The sequence below is a fragment of the Caenorhabditis elegans genome, chromosome I, assembly GCF_000002985.6.
Source record: "Caenorhabditis elegans chromosome I".
NCBI classification, from domain to species: Eukaryota; Metazoa; Nematoda; class Chromadorea; order Rhabditida; family Rhabditidae; genus Caenorhabditis; species Caenorhabditis elegans.
Window position 1 is genome coordinate 13,304,342 of NC_003279.8, and position 20,759 is coordinate 13,325,100.

The following is a 20,759-nucleotide window of genomic DNA, read 5'->3' on the forward strand; positions in this document are numbered from 1 at the left end:
AAAAAAAGAAAAAGAACGTCAGAACTGGCAATGAAAAGAAAAATTTATATATTATTTCAAAGTAAAGTTTGTTGGGTGCACTAGAGGACAGTAAGTAAGTGAAAACCCAGCTCAAGATTAGCAGAATTTCAGATTCCCAGGCGACAATTGTTTTAGTTTTGAACAGTTTTTTATATATTTCTCGTCCAGAAAATTAAGAACTTGCGCAGGAATTCCAATTTCAACCGACTTTAAAGATCCGTTCTCTAACAGTTTAAAACGAAACTTTCAAGTATTTTTTCTTGAAACAGTAAGTTCTTAAAAAAGTGAAAAAAATTAAACTTAAATATTCTAGAAAAACGCTTTCGAGGAACTTCTAGAACTAGCATAATTTTCAGAATGATAAGTTGCGCGCGCAAGGTCACATAGATTTGACTACCCCGTTCCCACATCAGCCAACGGATTAAAAATCAGTAGATCAAAGTTTTACGAGTGTTCTTTTGACATTTTTTGGCACCTAAAAATTAGGTCAATTTATTAGCCTAGCGGAATGGAGTACCGAAACAGTCTAAAGGCGCAGGATTACTTTTGAAAAAAAAAAGATTAATTGCAGAACCATTTTTGAAGTGAAAACTACAAATTGGAATAATTTAATAAAAATGGCTCTTATAGAGGAGAAAAGGGAAAATTCATAAACTTACAATTCGAAAAAAAAGAATTGGATAAAATAAAGAAAATGAAAATGAGAGAACAGGAAGAAGAGACCGACAGTCTACTGCATAATGACCTTTTGAGCAAGGCCCGCGAACATTTACGACCACCGTCTGCCCGTCTGCGTCGTGCATCTCTCGTACAGGCTATCCGTGTTTTGTTGTAGATCGACTGGGAGAGACAGTGTTTGTGTATGCTATAAATCTGTAAAGAAACATCTCTGACCAAACGAAGGATTATAGAAAAAAACAAACCTAGAAAAAAACAAACCTAGAAACCTTCTCAGGACAGTCCTTGTGTAGGAGGACTGCCTCTTATGGGGACTTTGATGTGATGTGCTCCAAGTGATAACATTATTAAATTAAACCTGTGAGAATTCGATGAAAAATTTTCTTCTATGTTTGATATTTCATTTGCTTTGTTCAAAAAATTGAGATGAGACAAGTTTTATGCGTATTGTTTTAGTGCAGAAACAACATAACTTTTTAGCGTCTTGTTCTTGAGTTTCAGAAAAAAACCGGCAGAAGCAACTTCTACTCGACTTCAGCTACACAAAAGACGATTCAAGGAGGGTCAAAATGTTTGTTAATCATAGAACCTTCCAGGAGTCGACAGAAAAAACACGGGGAATGGTAACTAGCAACTGAATGAGCACGGAAAAATTATTATGTTATACCTACAATGCCTATAGTTAATTGGAAGTTTGAGCACAAATACTGCATTTTAAAATAGTTTTTCCCTTCTTTATTACGGAAATTTGTAAGACCATTATTTTATATGCAAATCCGTTAATATTTTCAAGCCTATGAAGCAGTCTTTAAGGTTTCAAATACCGTATTTCCTCTATTAGTATTGCACCCGACTACTTAACTTTGAAACGTTATATCTCGGTTCATTTTAAAGATATCAATATATTATTAGTTACAAAATTATAGAAAAAGAGCTAATAAATATTTTGTTAGTTGACAATTTTTGAATAAGGCAAACGATAACTGAGATATAAGCTTTCAAAGTTGATGTGAAATTTAACATTTTCTATTCCATTCTTTCCTTGTCAATAAATCCAAAATAATTGGAAAAAAACCTCATGAAACAGCAGCAAGATCCATTTTTTGACCAAAGTACCCTAGTTTCAGATCGATATACCACTGTAATGGTCAACAATCGATCGGAATGTCAATTGACAAACAGATGCGTACACCTAAACTCCGCCCAATTGTCGTAGTTGCTCTGTCAGATCGACAGTACACATTTCTTATTCATTCATTCATTCATTCATTGTACCAGCACACGAAGAGGTTGCTCTTTTCTGATTTTGTTTCATGTTTGTTGCCAGTTACCGTCTTGGTAATTTATGATTTTTTTTGTGATTTTTCAAAAAAGAAGTCGTTTTTAATTGTCTATCAAACCTTTTTGAACTCAAAACTCCTATCAAAATGCAAAGAAAATAACTTTTAGGGCAGAAAACCCTCTGAAAAACAGTACATCGTACATTGACAATACTTTTTGCTCACTTTGTTCCATCCTTCATAATCATGTTTAATTCACTATCCTCAAATTTTGCTGTAATTTTTTCTGCCAACTCTTGGGAAATTCCGTGAATTTCAAACATTCAGAGTCTCTTTATGTACACTATTATCGGAAATTGAAAAGTGAGCAAAAAGGGTTGTCGATTTGCTGGTCCCTCCAGGTCCATGAAATGTCTCAAAATTGCCACAAAACGGACAAATATCATGCCGATACTTTAAAAAGCCCGGAATTTTTCACAAAACGTTACAAAACGTATGTCTTTTGGGAAGTTCAAAACGTCTGAAATCGTTCAAAAAATGTAGAGTTTCTTGAATTTCACAATTAACATTCCTTCAATTTTCCTGCAAATTTCTTGCCCTCATGTCCACTGTGAGTGGTTGAAAAAATCAAAAATCCCTTAAAAAAGCATTCCTACAATCATTTTCCTTTTTTCCCTCATCTAATTCTGAAACTTCACACTTCATTTTCCAGAAACATCTCCAACAAGCCATGTACCCTCAATACCCAGCTCAACCAGCTCCAGGCGTCAGGCCCATCATGTGCCCAAGACCATTGCCCAAGTTTGCAATGGGAAATTGTCCCGTGACAAGAACGCGAACAATCGGTGTTCAACGATTTGGTCAATACTACATGTTCAACAAGCATCCGGCGTCACCCAAGCTGGTCCCACACAAGTGTCTTCAGTGTCAAGCGAGAGTCACCGAAGCGGATCTTTATCCTAAGTACTCGGTGGTCTGTAATAAGACCTCGACGCTCGTCATTTTTGTGCACAATGGGATCACGAACAAGATCGAGCAGTACGCCTATTCTCACTCGACTGGCGGGTTCGTGGAGGTCAGCTTTCCGGAACTCGTGTACAACCCGAGCCTCGTCACTCATGGTAACCTGGTCGTGGTTATTAAGGGATTAAAGAATGAGAATATTGTGATTGAGAGAGATCTTAGAGGTGGAATCAGAAAGCAATCCTCACATCTTGGACCATTCCAAGCGATTCCACCGGTTGTTGTACGTACTCTTATGATGCAGGAGATAGAGAAGGGTATAGATGTGACTGGAAACCCGGAAAACCCAGATTCTGCTGTAGAATCTGATTATGATTCCGAAGAGGACGATGAGGATGAAGATGATGAGGATGATCTCGACGTGGACGATCTCAACTACCTAGATTCTCTACCAACTTTCAAAGTTAGGATCTGCCAAGCTAGTCAGAAAGAGGTTGTATGTGTGATCAACAGTTGTAATGGAAACTACATCAAGTACATTTACAATGACCATACCGGAAACTTCGACTTTTACCAAGGTACATCTAAATTTGAAGTCACTGAGGATAGCTTGGTGGCCAAGTATTCCGAGTTTCACCAAGGCTTGAAGAAGTACGTTTTTCATGTTCATAATTTGGAGAGCAACCTGATGGAGAAATATTATTATCAAGCGGAATTCAATTCCCTTGTTCAAACTCATTGTAATGATCTGATTTATGATCCCGCCAAGATTACCCAAAGTCATGTTCTAGCAGTAATCAATCGGAATGATCTACCACAACCGGTTGTAGAAGTGATTGTTAGGAACTTGTATGGAAAAATTCGAAAGGAGATTCCAGAAATGTATGGCTTCATTCAGACACCAGTTACTGTGAAAACTTTCATAGTTCAAATGGAAGAGGAACGGAGAAAGAAGACAAAAATCATCTATGATAAGGTTCAATTGGCGAAGAAGAAGAATAAGGAGATAAAATTGAAGAAGAAAGTTCTGGAAGAAGAGGAAAAAACTGAGAAAATGATGGAAAATATGACTCTAGAGAATTCTGAAGATCAGTCTAAGAAGGATGAAGCAACAGTGGATGCTGAAATTAGAACGGAAGAAAGCGATAATCCTTTCAAAAGAATTCCGGTAATCGATGCTCAAAAACGACTTATCGATGCGATATTTCAAAGGCAGATCGATTGTAATATTGAAGACAGTGAGAAGCAACGGATCAATATTGACATTCAGAGAGGACTTAAATGGTTTCAAGAATGCAAAGAAGCAAGGAAAAGGAAAGAAGCTGAAGCGGCACAGAAGACCTTGGAGCAAAAGCATAGAGCAGCACTATTGACCTTCAGGGAAAGACATGATGATCAATAAATTTCGATAATTCTTTTTAACTTTTCATTGCTTTTTGTTTTTTTTTGTTTTTTTTTGTTTCTTTTTGTAATCAGTTTTTTACCAATAAACTATTTATTTAATATTTAGTCAATAGTTAATAGTTTACAGAAGCAAAAATATAAGAGGTATGCTCTATCAGCGGTGCGCGCACGTGGTGTTAGGCTGTCCCATTACGGTTTGATCTACAAAAAAGTGCGGGAGTTTTTCGCCCAAAAATATGTGACGTCAGCACGTTCTTAACCATTCGATATCAGTTGAGAACTCTGCGTCTCTTCTCCCGCATTTTTTGTAGATCTAAGTAGATCAAACCGAAATGAGACACTTTGACACCACGTACGCACGGCAAACAATTTTGTTCCGGAAAATCGGCAAATTGCCGGAATTGATTTTTCCGGCAAATGGGCAAATGGACAAATTGCTGGAATTTCCAAATACCGTATTTCCTCTATTAGTCTTGCAGCCTCTATTAGTATTGCATGCAAGACAAATAGAGGAAATACGGTGATAGTCTTGCAGCCCTATTCTTACCAGACCAGCAGGATTGTTGTGAAAACTTCAACAATTTTGCCAAATTAAATTTTAAAGTGTTTAAATAATTGATAAAACAATAGAAAAGTATATATTTTGCACAATTTAGACTGTTTCAAGTCAAATTTGTGACGATAAATGATCAATTTTACAAAGCTATTGGATCTTCGAAAATTAGTCTTGCAGCCTCTAATAGTCTTGCAGTCTCTATTAGTCTTGCACCCCTACGGGCCAATTGAAAATTAGTCTTGCATGCAAGATATACATGTAATTATCATCAAAGCCCAGAGCAACATTTTCAAGAATTTTTCGTAGTTTTTTTTGCTTTTTCTGTAGTTATTTTTTCCAACTTCACCATAAAAATCAATAAAAACAACGGAATATATTACAAATAAGACGAAAAATCCAAATACATAACGAGACCCAACGTTTCAGGGCGGAGCGCTTTAAATTATCTGTAGAGCGTGTTTTCATGTTAATTTGAAAAATCTCTATTAGAATTCCAACAACTTTGAGTTTTATCAACAAAAACTCAGTTTGCTCACATAGCAGAACGATTATTGATTGATTTTTTTCGAAAATTTTCGAAAAAATGCAGTTGCGCTCTACTGCGCACCGGCGGAATTTCGGAGTGTCGTTGTAAATTTTTAATTTAATTTTTAAAATGTTGTTTTTCGCCTATTTTCCTACATTTTTAATGTTTTTTTCTGGAATTTATATTGTTTTAGTTGATATATTAAAAATTTTCACATTTTTAAGCAACTTTAAAAGAAATGGCGACTACAATGGTAGCTGGACAAGTTCAAAATCTCATTTCCAATATGTCAAACACCGAAAAAGTGTTTTGGTACGCAGAAGCCGTTATTGCACAGAAGAGAAGACAGAAGGCGGTGAGAATTTATAAAATATGTTTTTTTTACACTCAAAAAATCACAATTTTTGAAATTCGCAATAATATTTACAGATGTCCAAATTGCCATTCGTCCTCAAACCTCCATACCAGTTCCAGATGCCACGAAGACCATCAAATGGACCGTACAGGATTCTTAAATTGGTCCCAAGAGATTCCGGAATCCGCACCGAGTTCAAGTAAGTTCAGCAAAAAGAGATTGCCCCCACGCAGGATTGAACTACGGACCTTTGGTTTACAAGACCAACGCTCTACCACTGAGCTATAAGGGCTGCGAGTCAGGCGGTTGCTGTGTGTCTATATGAACAGCAGGGAGCGGGCGGCCGCCAGTGTGTTGGGGAGCGGGGGATATAGAGAGTGGGAGGCAGAAACGCAGACATTACGTTACTTTTTTTCAGGAGATCTAACCAGCAAGCAGCCAAGTGATGGACTCAATTTCGACTATTTCCTGTTCCTGTTAATTCCCGAATTTTTCCTGTTATTTTTCATGTTCCTCCATGGTTTCAAACCAAAAGTCGATATTTTTATAGCCTTTAATAATTTATTTTCAAATGAAGATGATATTTTTCGTTGCAAGTTCGCTCAATAACGCAATTTTCATCAAAGAATCCTTTGTGTGACATTTTGAAAATTACAAACTTGAAAATTTCAACTCTACCGTAGCCCGGTTACTGTAGCTGAAAAGTTGTGTTCGCTTATCAGTGGAGCGCGATTGCATTTAGAAAACATGTTTTTTTACAAATTCTCGTGAAAAATCAATATTTTATTGAATTACTAGCCTTCAAAATATTATTTACAAAAAAAATGTTCATCGATATTTATATTCAAAAGTTTTAGTAAAAATAGTCTGAAAAAAATAATTAAATAATACTGATCGGGGGGAAAAAAGTTCGGAACGTTTTCTGTAAAATTTCTCGAAATCTGAATGTGTTTGGGAAGATGTGTGTATCAATTCGTTGTGACGCCTGCAAGAAAAATCAATAAACTTCTGGAAAAAAATAATAATCTCACCATTTTCTTTGTTTTCTTCGACTTGTTTGGCGGCAGCTTCAGCTTCTGCAGCTTCTTTGATTTTTCGCTCTTCTTCTTCTGAAAATTTGAAATTTTATATAGAAAAGGTTAGGTTTTCTGATTTTAAATTTAATTAATTAATCTTCAACAATGTGCAAGCGCGCTCCAATGATAGACCAAAAATTCAAACTTTCTCGTTCATTGTCGCCGATGCCCATGTCAAACATTTTTCAGGTCTATAACGGGGCCCATAGAAGAGCTTTGTCATTGGAGCGCTCTTGCATTCTTATTTCAAAGTTTGCCTTTTCCTATTGTAGTTTGATCTTCACGATTGGCGGGAAAATGAGTTTTAAAAGAGTAACGTCACACACTCTCAGATAACAGCTCACCTTTCGCAGCTCTTTCCTTCCAATGAGCCTTATTCTCGTGAAGGAATTTCATCCAAGGCGTCGGAATATCCAATTTTCCAGCGTAATTCAACGGAATCCTACGAATCGACGATGGTGAAGTGGATGAGTTGCGTCTGGAACTAAAGGTGAACGATTGTCATTTGAATCGAATCAGTATCTAGATTGTTATGAGGCTAAAAAGTAAAGAAGACATGCATGAAAGAGAAAATCAATAAATCAATATAGGAAAAACACACAGATCAGGTAGTGGACTCAACGCATTTGATGGTGATTTGTCGTCTCCTCCATCGACACTTGGTGGGAATAGAGAATCTGTTGGAGGCAATGAGACCAGCGGTTCAACCTGTAATATGTGAACATGTATCAGAATTTTCAAAAACCTTAACAAACCATTTTCACGAGCAACTCTCCACAAACCACCATCGTCGGTTCCACAATAAAATCAATGAATCCGATTTGACTGTCAGCCACGTGTACAGTATGACGATCACATAACGGGGAGTACGGTAGTCCCATTGAGGCTTCGAGGTCTCCCTGACGGAAGAATTCCTCTAGAACTCCTTCTGTCCAACGTTCGTGAAGATTCCATGGTTTTGCTGGATGAGATATGTCGCAAGCGTGGACGATTAGGCATAATGCTTTGTTTTTGTCAATTCTGAAAAAAAGGTTGAGTTGGGGGGACAAACTGAAATTTTAAAGTAACGACAAGTAAACCATTGTAATGAAAAATAGCTTTCAAAATCCTAAACATTTTGTCAGTGGGCATCTTTTTTTAATACGCCCAGGGTATAATCAGAAGGCACACGTGGTGTCAGGCTGTCCCATTACGGGTTGATCTACAAAAAATGCGGGAATTTCTTCCCCAAAAAATGTCACGTCAGCACGTTCTTAACCACGCAAAATCAGTTGGAAAATCTACGTCTAAATTCCCGCAACTCTCGTAGATCTACGTAGATCAATCCGGTATAGGACACTCTGACACCACGTAAAAGAACCCTTGAAGTTTGACATACAGGTTACATCCCATCTCACAGTTCACCTGACGCCACAGCTTTCAAGGATAAATTTGCCGCGAGTACTGTAAGTCCAACGAAAAGAACAACCTTATGAATTTACGTGAAGGTTGCTTTTAATGTGAAGTGAGCTAGATTGTTTTTCAAGGCCTGGCGAGATGTCGACTTAGGCTGTCTCTAGAGCAATAGGCCGCAGCTTGGGCAACGTTGGCTTGGTAGGTAGGTTTTTTTTAAATTCCTACTGGTCTAAGCATCACAGAAAAAATTGATTCCTTCAGCTTAGCCTAGTCTCAAAACTGAAAAAATCAACCTACCCCTCCGGCAAGCTCAGCATGGACTTCATCGTCTTTATCTGCATGAAATGAGTTGACATGTCGGTTGCCAAGACGATCTCAATGACCATATTCCTCAACTCTTTATACTCATCTCGAGTCAAATGAGTCAAAATATTCTTGTCATCCTCCTTCATCAACCGAAAGCATGATGAAACGTGGTGATTCTCCAAGACGCTTCGATCGTTGTAAAGCATTGCAAATTGGGATTGAGATTGGATGTGGAAATTGTTGGTGTGTCCGGTATGCTCGTAGTCATGGATGAGGGCTCCGAAGAGCACCGCGAGAAGTTCCAAGTCTCCGAGCGAATTCTGAAAAACTTGTGAATGGCTTTGTCGGCTGCTCAGGTGTCAGTTTCAAATATTACATATCAATCAACATAGGGAAACCTTCATTGTCTAAAGAAAACCTACCGCCAATCCAGTTTGCGAGAGCATAAAGTGTGAGCTCTGAGTGACGTCAGCTGCATGAACAACATTGTGATATGGATTGTTATGTTTTGAATATCCAACTTCCAACGCGGATAAATAATTCTCCAGTGCTGTCAACGGAACCTTGAATCGATCCATAAATCCATATCGGTTGAATAATTCGAATCCAACGTATTTCAACGCGTGACCCTCGGAGACTTCATTTAACTGGAATGGACTGAACGACCACGTGCACACTTCCTTCATAAGTTCTGCGATTTCAGGTGGAATTGGACATTGAACAACTTGCTGTTTTCTGAAGAGCTTCTCGAAGAAGATTCCGGTTCGAATCGCGTTGGCAACACTCTTGAACTTTGGCTTATCCCTTTTTTTTCCGGCGTTCTGGCGAGTGAACGTTGCAGCAAGCCACTCACGAACTTCATCGGGTACTGTCTCCGGGGTGACTTCGGCTAGATCATCGTCTTCGTCGCATATTCGTCTGGAAAAACTGTTAGAGGTTTGGGCTTTTTTGTTTTTTGAAATTCGATTGCTAGATATTGTTCTAACCTTGGAAAAATGCAGTGACCCTACACTACCGTACCCTTACAGTAATCCAGTCAGTACTATGAATATGAAAGCTCCCAATTACAGTGCTCTACTTGATCTACCTAGAGCACCTGTAAGATACACTGCTAGCCAAAACTTCCGTTGTTTAGAGCCTAGCCCCTTATCACCAAAATACCCTAAACTCTACCTCGTCCCTATCTCTCTTTCTTATTATCACATACATTTATCTCCTTTTCTTATCAATTATTCATTGGCATATTGACATGACACACATACCTCGTCTCATCCATATATGCAGTTTCGAGCACCAACGCCGCATATTCAATGTTTCGTTTCAGGTCTTCGAGGGGAAGCTGCCCGCTGTTGAGCTGGTGCAGGATGTAGCGAAGTCTGAAAATTCAAGAGAGTTGCGGGAGTGTTTTTAAGGATAGACTGGCAATTTTTCACAGCCGAATTGGTTGCCTGGCAGTATGAAATTGGTCAAATGTGACAGATTTTGGCAAAAACTCCTTGGCTGTTTTGAAGCCTATTAGAACTAGACATGCTCAAATTAGGTTATCAGATAATTTCTCTAAAACATTTTTTCACAGCGTTCTGGTGACTTCAAATCTACCCTAACATTTTGAAATTTTTTTTTTGAAAAATGCCAAATTTGTTGAAAAAAAGAACATTTTAGGGGTGAAACATTTCAGCTTTTTCTGGGAAAAAAGTTTCCAAACAGCTTTCATCATGCTTGTCATTCCTTAAACACTCGTAAAAACATTATTAGGCCCAAAGGACTCCTTTTGAAGCAGCGTTACAGTTCTCGAATTTAGTAAAAATCTACTATACACTGGCAAATATTCAGATCAAAATTTCAGTAGATAAAGGCTACGCTTTGCTGCTGAAAATTTTGTAATAGCCTATTTAAAACATAGGCTCTCAAAAAACAAAAGTCAGTAGGCACTAGGCACAAGGCAGGCACTTCTGCCTACCTAAACAACTAAACAGTTTACTGAAAAGCTCTTACCTGCATGAGTGTTTTCGAAGAACAAGTTGATAAAACCCAAAGGTATCCCCGACGATCATCATTTTTAGCAATTTTCAATTTAAAATCAATTAAAAAAAGGAATCTCCGGGGGTGGAAAAAAAATGGGCGACGACAAATACGAAAGTAAGAGGATGAAGCCGTGATGAGAAGACAGGGGAGCTTATGGCTCACGGAGAGAGCTTAACGCTTTCACTCTTTTTCTCTCTGACGTCTCTTACTATCACACACTATCTCTCTTATCATCCGGAGATGGGGAAGAGGGGATCATCATTATTTATCACTTCATTCCCCCCTCTTTTCACCAACAACTTTATATGAAGTTATATCGATATCCGTATGGATTAGGGATTTTTAGAGTGTGAGAAAGAGGGAGAGATATAGGCATTTTTGAATGTTCTGAGATGGTTTGAAACTTTAATTTTTGTTATAAAGTATACTACCGAATCAGCGAAATCGGCCACGCCCATTTGCTACTCGCTGATTGGTCATGGCAAAAATACAGATTAAACTTAATATTCGCAAACAACCATTGGGAATTTTAAATTCTCCATGAAGATTCCGACTATTCGGCACCAATATTGACCTTATTCCGATAATTTTCAAATTTCAAAGCAAAACCGCGACGCGACCGCAACGCAGCATGACAAAAATTTGGGTAACAAAAACATTTTTGGGAAAAGTCACTGTGGTATTCGAATTCCTTGTAAAATTTCCGGTTTTTTGACACCCATATTGGCGGAATTCCAATAACTTTGAAATTTTCATGAAAACCGCGACGCAACCGCAACGCGGCAAATTAGAAATGCCCACAAAATTGGCATTTTTAAGCTTTGTTGCGTTCAACTTGTTTGTACATAAAGATATATTTTAAAAATGGAAAGTTTCTCATAAACCAACATATTTTCAGAACGAAATTTTTTTTTCCAAAATGAGGACTTACTTTTCAAGTGACTCCAGTGCCGGTGCATTATCATAGCTCTTTTTCCGCGATGAAGAAGGTGACGTGGGCTCTTTCTCCTGACAGTTATCATCCGAATTCGATTTTTCCTTCTGATTCCGAAGAAGACTAACTGGACGTTGAAGACCGTCTACTGAAAATAAACAGAATTAAATAGAGATAGAGTGAGAGAGCGTGCAGAGGTCATACACTCTGACTTCTCTGCGTCTCTCCTCATCTCCATGTACCTCGTCTAAACCCGTTTTCGGCACTGGTTGCCGTCGACGTGCTCGGCGGCAACGTCATCGCCGAGAACACAAACATTTCTGGTGTTGGATATTTTTTCCGGGCGGCGTCCCTCTTGTTTGTGTCAACACACTCGCGCATATATATGTCTTGCTATGAGTTTTTTTTAGGGATTGGGGGAAAATGTATTGATAATCTGAAAATATGGAAATCCAGACGGTAATTTTTAGAGATTTTCAGAAAAAAAAAAAGAAAAACGTGATTTAAAGTTATAAGAGCGAAAAGAGCAGGGCCTTGGAAAGGACAATGGAAAACTTAATTATAGGTGTTATAAAGTTTTGCCATGAGAGGTGCAAAAATTTTAGGTAAAAACGCAAAAAGGCCAAGATATGGGCGGAGCATATTGTTGTTTTTTTTCAAAACATCAAAAATAGGCTCCGCCCATTTCTTGGCTATTATTGTTTTGCAATTAATTTTTACGACAGGCCATAAGAAGTACAAATACGACAGAAAATCTCTAAAAACAATTGAAAGTTTGTTGAAAAGATTTTAAAGTGTGCTGAGTGACGCCAAGAAATGGGCGGAGCCTATCATTGATTTATTTTTGTTACATTCTGCAAATTTTATTTAAAGTCATAATTGTTTCAAAAAACTAATAATTTAATTCAAAATTACTAGAGAGATTAATAATAGTCGCCGAATAGCCTAGAAATAAGACGGCCCAATTTCAGGCTCAGAAAAATTCCACGAAATAGTAGATGAAAAATTAGAATATTAAGAAAGTTATCAGAAAATATGACAAAATACACCCAGTAAAAAGTTATAGGTGAAAAAGTGGTAGGGCTTTGGAAAGGACAACGAAAATTGTTGAGTTCGCTAATTATAGGTGCTCGTGATTTGTTTGAGATATTATATTTTTCAATGGAATAATGCAAAATTTCAAAAGATTATCGTCTTAACAGGGTATGAGTTCCTAACGAGCACTATCTATAGTTTGATGCCAATGTAGTTTGTAGTTTGTGCTCTCATCTAGGAATTTTCTTTGGAATGTGCAGCCGACATTGTTCCAGGTCTTATGTCGTCTGCGTCTCTCCAGTGGGCAACTCTAACCTGTACAAGGTTGTACGAGGCCCTGCAGGAGATCTTTCAGAACCTGTGATTGTACCTGTGCCTGCCTACGTACAGTAAGGGCACAGTGAAATCAGGTCAGAGAACAGAGAAGCTAGACACTCTAACTTCTCTATCTCTCTCTCTCTCTCTCTGAATCTCTATGTCTTTGGTCTTGTTTGTTCCCTCTTCATGCTTCACAATTAGGGTGCTATTCATCGCATCGCACTTTGATGCCTCTATCCTAACAATCATGTTTTTTTCAAAAATTCTTGATCGCCTCATCATTTTTTTTGGGGGGAGGGGGGGACTTGGGTGCTTTAGACGTTATGTTTAGAGCTACATAACTCTGAGCAGAGATATCAAAAAGTTGTCAACGAAAAAAAATATAGGGATTGAAATTTTACAAATTTTTTCAGCAACTTTTTTGACGGGTTCTAACCTAGATATAGAGAATGATGTGGCGCTAGGATTCCAGAAAAACTTAGAAATCCTCACTAAAGTAAAGATCAAAATAAGGCTTTCTGAAGAAGTGAAAAAAAAACTCGAAAGTCATTCTCTTGTCTACAAGCACACAACAAGTTCCCCCCTTCTCCGCCCCCTATGTCTGTATATCTCTCTGCGTCTCTCTCCCTCTCTCTCTCTCAAGTCTATTCTTGACATTTTGTCACAAGAAGAGTAAGAAGTGATATTAGGCATCTCTCACTACACAAGTTGAGAAGCATCTCTGATTGACTTACGACACGTCTTCTTTGAGCTGAATTCTCAAGAAGAAGAAGAAGATGCTTCTTGTTTTTTGATTGGATTTAGAGGAGCAGAAGACACGATGTGGGAGGGAGTAAGGGGAAAACGTTGCGGAAGTTGATAGAGAACACAGAAGAGAGAGACGCAGAGATGCGAGAGTATCTGGCTTCTCTGGGATCTCTCATGCGATGCAGTCTCTAGAGAAATGGCTCCAAAACACTATATTTCCATTTTTCACACCGCTCGAACCGTCGCCCGTTCCCGTAAGAAAAATTCAAAAACTCACAAACAACTTCTGCAAAATGACCTTTCCCTCTCACTCCACCACCTTCAGAAGTCCTCCGACGCCCGGCTCTTCGAGCAGCTACTGCATTCTTTTTGCAATCAAGTCCATTAAGGTCCAGTGGAGGGATTTTGATCGAGCGAGATGATGTCTGAAAGGATTAAAAAAAAGGATTGGGCTTAGGTTTAGGCTAGGCTTAGGCATAGGCTGAGGCTCAGGCTTAGGCTTTAGGGTTAGGCTTTTTGCCACAAGTATATAAAATGTGTAAAATTGAAAAACAATACTTTGCCAGTTGGTTATTTCACAAAGCCTACCTGTTCTTCCTCATCCCTGGGTGTGATCAATTGTACTGATAACAGCTTCTTATCACTGTCACCGTGTTCTTCTGATGCTGATGACGTGGATGGTTTGAGAAGACAAAATGCACTGCGAAAACATCCACAACTGCTGGTTTTACGAGCTCGGTTCATGCGGAATGTTCTGGAAATTCGGAAATAAAGTTTTAGATAATTTGAGATATTAAAAGATATTATCAAGGACATCAGGTCTGGTAAATAGATTCCACAAACATAAGCCTGAGAATTAGCCTAAGCCTAAGGATAAGCCTAAGCCTAAGCCTAGTCTAAGAATAAGCTAATCCTAAGCCTAAGCTTACGCCTAACTCTAAGCCCAAGCCTAGGCCTAAACCTAAGCCTATTCAACAGGAGTGAATAATTAATTAACTGTATGAGAATAAATTGAACAATATTTTTCAAAAATATAGAATTTGGAATATTTCTTTTGGAAAAAACTGGTGAATCCTCTAATCGTTTTGTTTTTCGGGTGGCAATTGACTAAAGCCCAACACAAATTAAGGGATTGAAATGGGGAAGAGAAATGAGAAAAAGAAGAAAATTGTTGCGTGTTGTTTGAGAATCAAATGAATTCATCTCAATTAACTTGAAACTTTTTTTTCTTGTTTCAAGAGAAAAAAGTCTAAAGAATTGAAGATCAGAATTTGGAATTAAAATTTTTTAGGAAATGCGGAACTTTCCCATTTTTTCACAAATCATAAAATTTCTGAAGCGTTATTTTTTATAGGTCTCAAAAAAAATTTAAATCCCTAAAAATCTGGCAAAAAAAAGAGACAGATTGAGTATTTGCGGGTATTTTGTGTTTGGGTGGGTGTCTTGGCCCATGTATCCGTTACTGATTAGGTTAGCTAGGTGGATTCGGGTTTTTTTTTCGGGGGAAAGAAATGGAAAAATGACAGAGATTGTTGCCTTTGGGGGATATTTTTGTTGGTTTTTTTTTGGATGAAACTGCCTGCCTGCCTACAAGGACTACTACAAGGCAACCTACTGCAAAAATACGATAGAGAGAGAGAGTGCGGAGAAACAGACAGCGAGAGCGCTCCCGTTTCTCTGCACTTTCCACCAAAGTTGGGGCTAACTTCCAACTGTTGTATCTTTGCAGTGGTTAGAGATATTAAAATTTTTCAAACTGATAAAATGTTCAAAAATTAACGCCGATTATTTTTGCAATTGACAACTTTTTTGTAAATTCATAGGCTAGAGAGATGTAGACGTTTAAGTTTAAAACAGGTTGTGAGAGATAAAAGACGCACAGAGTGCCCGACTCTGATTTTCAAACCGATGTATCTCTGCAACGGTCAGAGATACAAAAATGTGTTCAACTGATACAATTTTCAGAATGTTACCCTGATTATTTCTTCAGTAGACAACTATTTTGTACACCTATTGACTAGCGAGATACAGCAGTTTAAAACAAAGAGGGCGAGAGATGAAAGACGCAGAGCGAGAGACACTCTTTTTCTCTGAGCCTCTACTATTCAGAATATTGTTTTTTTTTTCTGAAAGCTTAAAAACTATGTAGTTTGTATCCTCTTAATAAATAAAAAAATTTAATGCATAAAATCGAATAAAAAAGTTTCATCAATTTCTCTGCAAATTTCTATTTGAAATAGTAGTTTAATCATCACTTCACTTTGAATGATGGGTGGGACAAGGGATAAATGGAAATTCATTGAAAAAAAAATAAAAGAGAGTGGGGAGGAAATTAAAAATTAAAGAGAAATATGTGATGTTATTGCTCTATTTCTGTGAAAAACTGCATTCTGAGAGGAGAATTGAATATTTTTTAGTTTAACATGGAATGATAGTTGGAAAAAAATGTTGGGAAATTAGTGATTTTTCAGATATTTTCGCTGTAACTTTTCCAATTTAAAACCTTTTCGTAAACCTACTGGTTAGAGAAATACAGACGTTTAAAGCAGAAAGTTCGAGAGATAAGAGACGCAGAGAACGAGACGCACTCTTTCTCTATTCTTCAAATGTGTATCTCTTTTGTATCTCTGTGGTTAGAGATATTAAAACACTTTCAACTGATAAAATGTTTACAATTTTACGCTAATTATTTTTGCAATTGACAACTTTTTTGTAAACTCATTGGCTAGAAAGATACAGAAGTTTAAAGTAAAGCACATTTCAAAATTCTATGCAAAAACATTTGTAAGTTGGGAATTGGAATTTTTTTGTAGAATTTTTAATTTTTATTTGATACAAGATTAAATTTTAAAAAATTAGTAACAATTAGGAAAATAAATCTCAAAACGAAATTTCAAAAACATTATTGACAAATACTACAAAAGTCCAAAATTATTCCATTTAAAAATGAAAAACTGCCAGATTTCGTCCAATAAATTCCGAATATTCAAAAACTGAACCACTTGAAACACTTTTTTTTTATTTTTCATTTCTTCTTTCTCTTTTTTATTACTTTATCCTCCTATTTTTCTCCGTTTCGCACCAAAACTTTTCAACTAGTCCCACAGGAATTTGCCGGAAATTTTTTCCATAAAAAAGTGAAAAATGGGCATTTTTCCTATTTTCCAACAAATAAATTGACGTTCAGAAATTTTGAACTGCTTTAATTTTCTTACAAAAAAAAGATTTTTTCTTGCAAAATTGAAAAAAAAGATGAAAAGTGCGAAAAAAAGAGAAGAAAATTTCAGGTTTTAGGTCTGAGAAGGGTATAATTTTGGGTAGAAAGGGGGAGATTTATATGAAAAAATAAATTTTAAAAAATAAATTTTAAGAAAAAAATTTTCTTTTTTAAATATTTAAAAACAATTACTTAAAAAATAGATTTTGAAAAAAATCCTTTTTTTTGAAATTCGCATTTTTTTCAATTTTTTTTAAACTTAAAATTTAATTCTCAAAAATCTAAAAACTAATCCCAATTTTTGAAAACTTCAAATTTTTAAATAAAATGCATTAAATTCTAATTTAATCCCAGAATCGTATGCTTCTGAAAAACAACAAAAAAACCAAAAAAAAATTTCCAAAATGAAAGGAAACCGAAAATCGTGAGTTCTGACCCTGTTTTTTTTTTGCAATTTTTCAGTGAAAAAAGCCGAAAACACACGATGAGGGTAAACACGTATTGGATAATGATGCCCAGCGGAATGAGAAAACATAGATATTACGTAGAACTTCAATTACAGCGTCTGGAATTTTGGTTTAGTTTTTTTCAAACTCGATTATCTCTGCAGTGGATAAAGATACAAACAAGATTTAAACTAAAAAATATTTATCATAAAACTCGGAATATTTTTGCAGTTAAAAATTTTTGTTTAGCTCCGAAGAGAAAAAAGTTATGGCGGTTTGAACCTCCGCCGAGGAGTAGAGAGGTGGGGAGAGTGCGGGGGAGGGGAGAGCGCAGACGGATAGAGCACTCTTGTTTCTCTGCACTTTCTCCCTGATCTATTATCATTTCTTTATTTTAAAAGAGAATGAGAGAGCGCAGAAAAGCATAGCGCTCAAAAAAAAAGTTCGAAATTAAATCCAGTAAGGAAATTGGTCGAGTGGAAATTTATTTTTTCCTTTAAAAATTGTTATTGCTCTGTGTGAATTACTAATAGTTTCCGCATATAGCTTATAGCATTAGAAAAAAAAATTTTGATTCTTGAGAATTGAAATTAGGAGGATAACATTTTTTTTTATAAAATGTTATTTAATTTTCAGTTTTTTTTTGGAAATCTTTCAAATCTGATTATCTCCTTAGTGGTTTGAGATACAAAAAAGTTGTAAACTGACAAAATATTTGCCATAAAATTTTTAACATTTTCCTAGTGAACAAGACATTTGTAGCTTCTACGCAAATAAAGTTATGAAGGTTTCAACATTGCTAGCCCTTCCAGGTGGAGGAAAATAAGAGAGGGAGTGTGAGGTGAGGGGAGAGCGCAGACAGCTAGGGCACTCTCGTTTCTCTGTACTCTCCCCTCCAGTATTTGCTATTCTAGAGTCTTGAGAAAGAACAAAGAAACTGATTTTTTTACAGATAGAACATTTGAGGACTACGTTTTTTTCCAAATGTTTCAACAAAAAAATTCAGTACTTATTTTTTCAAATTTTTCATAATGCTACAAAAATTTTGCCAACTATAAAAATGTCCAAATTGTTTGCTTTTTCCAGTAAAAAATTTCCCTTTATTGCTAACCATATCCGAGATATTTATTAGAGCTTGAAATTTCCAGGCTACCTACCTAAATCCGCAAAATCTCACACAAAGCTAGATTTGTGCTCATTGTTGAGCTCATAAAAACAAAATAAAGAAAATAAAAACAAAGTAATTTCAGAGAGAGAAAGGAGCACGAAGAAGAAGCCTTCGGGGGATGGGAGAGAGAGAGGGCGAGTCTCTTCTTTTCACATCACACAACACAAAAAAACGAAGCGAACACATGTTAGCATCAATTGAGCATCTTTTTTGTTGTCTAGCCGTCTGTCTGTGTGTCGGTTCATAGGGGGACCTACGCCTGCCTACGTGTCTAGGTGGTTAAAAATTGAAAATATAGATTTTTTCAATTTTTTTGTTTTTTTTTCAGACAAAAAATCGGTAAAAATTGAATCGCAAAAATTTTATCTTATCGAAGTCACGTGATGTCAGGCTGTCCAATTACGATTTGATCTACATAAAACGCGGGAATTTTTTGCAAAAAAAACGTGACGTCAGCACGTTCTTAACCATGCGAAATCAGTTTAGAACTCTGCGTCTCTTCTCCCGCATTTTTTGTAGATCTACGTAGATCAAACCGAAATGAGACACTCTGACACCACATGAAAAGTTGAAATTATCGATTTTTTTTTCAAGTTAATTATAAATTTTAAAAAAGGTGAAAAAGTAAATAAACTTTTCAGTTTTTTTTCAATTTTTTCCAAAACAATTTTAGGTCCATCGGAATATTATAAACCATTTGACAAAAAAATTTGAAGGAGAGACGCAGACGGAGAGAGTACTCTCGTTTCTCTGCGCTCTCCCTGCCTCTCAGAGCCAGCTCGAGCTCATCAAATAGCTCATTCGAATAAAAATGAGCACTTTTTGTGCTCATTCAGGACATTGCATTTTATGCTCCACTGAACCTAAAAATTTTCGAAGATCAATGGGAATTTCCAATGAAGTTTTTTTTTTGAAAAAAAAATGATGGAAAATTTGATGATCTGTGAAAATCATTTTGAGAGAAGAAAATTTGTAGAAATGTTTTCAAAAAATCGGTTTTTTTCCAGAATTCTTGCAAAAAAAAATTTAGAAAAAACTTTGAGAAAAAATCTAAAAATTATTTTGAGGAAATGACAGGGGATTAGCATGCCGCTCCATCATTTTCTTCTCCAAAATAATCCTAAAATTAGTCCAAACCGCAAAAAACCAGATTTTTTGTCATTCTAAAAAATTGCGGGAGGCGTGGTGTCCTTTTCCATAAGCCTATACCCCCCAAACATCAAATTTCCGGTCGGAAGAGTCAGCCGACATTTCCCCAAATATATATGTGAATGAAAAAAAAAGTAGGGAGAATTGAATAATTCATGAGGCTGATTGAGAAACAATGGGGTGGGCACAGATAGATTTTCTGTTAATATTGAGAATCCAAACACAGGCAAAAAGCATAATGCGTTCGGGGGGAATCGAACCCCCGTCGAATGCTTGGAAGGCATCCATGCTGACCATTACACCACGAACGCGGTGATTCACGTTGGTTTCGGAGGCAAAGAGAAAATTGGGTAACATGGCAACTATATGATGAGAACATGTTGTTTGCCAAATCGCATGGATTAGGGGAGAAGCTTGAAAGCCGGTGATAAAAAGAGATATTGATATCACTTTTTTTCAACACAGGGAAAAATTATCAAAACATACGTTGGGCGTCTCTTTCTTCTAAAAATACTATAAATTACAAGTTAATCAAACTTTTAAGTCTAAAAAAAATGAAAACTTGAAAAACACATCAAAAATCAGTGTGTCTGATTGGACAAATTTGAGCCCCCATAGTCTTCCTGAATGCTCCCGCGGTGAGCCAACTCTGTCTGCGTCTCTCCGATCACCGTACTGTTTCATTGAAAGGGCACACGGGGGATATTGGTGGTGTGCTCATGAAAAAGAGCAAGGAAGAGACAGAGGGATATCCTGTGTGTGTGTGTGTATAGATATGATAACTGACTGGAGGTGGGAGATGAGTTTGAAGCACAAGTGTTGCGAGAGACAATCCCTGGATCGGTAGATCAAACCACGATTGTTCGGGTTCAAATTAGCCCCGCGCGAGTTAAAATTTAATTATTGAATTTAAAAATATTTGAAAATGCTTTTCAAATGAACTGTTTACTCAAAATCATGGTCTTGACACGATCGAAAGTTTTCAGCTACCGAATTATCTCTGCGTCTGTTGAACCTTCTTTCATAAACCCAATTTAGACCACCCGCACTCGCCGCGTTCGGGGTGTAATGGTCAGCATGGATGCCTTCCAAGCATTCGACGGGGGTTCGATTCCCCCCGAACGCAGATTTATTTTTTTTTCGTCTTTTTTAATTCAAAA

At 36.8% G+C, this 20,759-nt stretch overlaps 3 protein-coding genes and 4 non-coding genes across 8 annotated transcripts; 4 read left to right on the forward strand and 3 right to left on the reverse strand.

Moving 5' to 3' along the window:
• Positions 1–2,709: 2,709 nt before the first annotated feature.
• Positions 2,710–4,344, forward strand: sdz-30 (the record flags this gene model as incomplete). The annotated part of the gene is made up of 1 exon (NM_060940.4): positions 2,710–4,344. One exon carries the CDS (start codon positions 2,710–2,712, stop codon positions 4,342–4,344), a length of 1,635 nt encoding a protein of 544 aa, NP_493341.2.
• A 1,302-nt stretch (positions 4,345–5,646) lies between these two features.
• On the forward strand, positions 5,647–6,370 carry T04D3.8 (uncharacterized protein). Its single transcript, NM_060941.6, has 3 exons — positions 5,647–5,783; positions 5,858–5,982; positions 6,202–6,370. The coding sequence occupies exons 1-3, from the start codon at positions 5,667–5,669 to the stop codon at positions 6,227–6,229; spliced, it is 270 nt and encodes an 89-aa protein (NP_493342.1). The 5' UTR covers positions 5,647–5,666; the 3' UTR covers positions 6,230–6,370.
• On the reverse strand, positions 6,004–6,075 carry T04D3.t4. The gene has a single exon. It is a non-coding gene; the product is annotated as a tRNA-Thr (tRNA).
• A 175-nt stretch (positions 6,371–6,545) lies between the features above and the next one.
• On the reverse strand, positions 6,546–14,375 carry pde-1. 2 transcript variants are annotated; one of them, NM_060942.5, is made up of 11 exons: positions 14,208–14,375; positions 13,897–14,044; positions 11,517–11,667; positions 9,823–9,936; positions 8,983–9,478; positions 8,552–8,880; positions 7,615–7,879; positions 7,461–7,567; positions 7,204–7,337; positions 6,815–6,892; positions 6,546–6,768 (listed from the first exon to the last, which is right to left on the reverse strand). In NM_060942.5, the coding sequence occupies exons 1-11, from the start codon at positions 14,361–14,363 to the stop codon at positions 6,752–6,754; spliced, it is 1,995 nt and encodes a 664-aa protein (NP_493343.1). In that variant the 5' UTR covers positions 14,364–14,375; the 3' UTR covers positions 6,546–6,751. The 2 variants fall into 2 exon arrangements, with proteins under 2 accessions (NP_493343.1, NP_001129790.1); NM_001136318.5 differs by lacking the exons at positions 11,517–11,667; positions 13,897–14,044; positions 14,208–14,375 and adding an exon at positions 10,556–10,717 and having other exon boundaries at positions 6,558–6,768.
• Positions 14,376–19,827: 5,452 nt separating this feature from the next.
• On the forward strand, positions 19,828–19,913 carry T04D3.10. Its single transcript, NR_050673.1, has one exon. It is a non-coding gene; the product is annotated as an Unclassified non-coding RNA T04D3.10 (non-coding RNA).
• On the reverse strand, positions 19,839–19,910 carry T04D3.t3. Its single transcript has one exon. It is a non-coding gene; the product is annotated as a tRNA-Gly (tRNA).
• A 740-nt stretch (positions 19,914–20,653) lies between the features above and the next one.
• T04D3.t1 lies at positions 20,654–20,725 on the forward strand. Its single transcript has one exon. It is a non-coding gene; the product is annotated as a tRNA-Gly (tRNA).
• Positions 20,726–20,759: the final 34 nt, after the last annotated feature.

Excerpts from the sequence above, each read along its gene's own strand:
- T04D3.8 (NM_060941.6), top strand. The coding sequence starts at position 5,667 with ATGGCGACTACAATGGTAGCTGGACAAGTTCAAAATCTCATTTCCAAT. Across the intron at positions 5,784-5,857 it reads AGAAGAGAAGACAGAAGGCG|ATGTCCAAATTGCCATTCGT; the intron begins GTGAGAATTTAT and ends TAATATTTACAG. Across the intron at positions 5,983-6,201 it reads GGAATCCGCACCGAGTTCAA|GAGATCTAACCAGCAAGCAG; the intron begins GTAAGTTCAGCA and ends ACTTTTTTTCAG.
- pde-1 (NM_060942.5), bottom strand. The coding sequence starts at position 14,363 with ATGAACCGAGCTCGTAAAACCAGCAGTTGTGGATGTTTTCGCAGTGCA. Across the intron at positions 8,881-8,982 it reads TCTCGCAAACTGGATTGGCG|AATTCGCTCGGAGACTTGGA; the intron begins GTAGGTTTTCTT and ends CAAGTTTTTCAG. Across the intron at positions 7,338-7,460 it reads TTGAGTCCACTACCTGATCT|ACGCAACTCATCCACTTCAC; the intron begins GTGTGTTTTTCC and ends CTTTAGTTCCAG.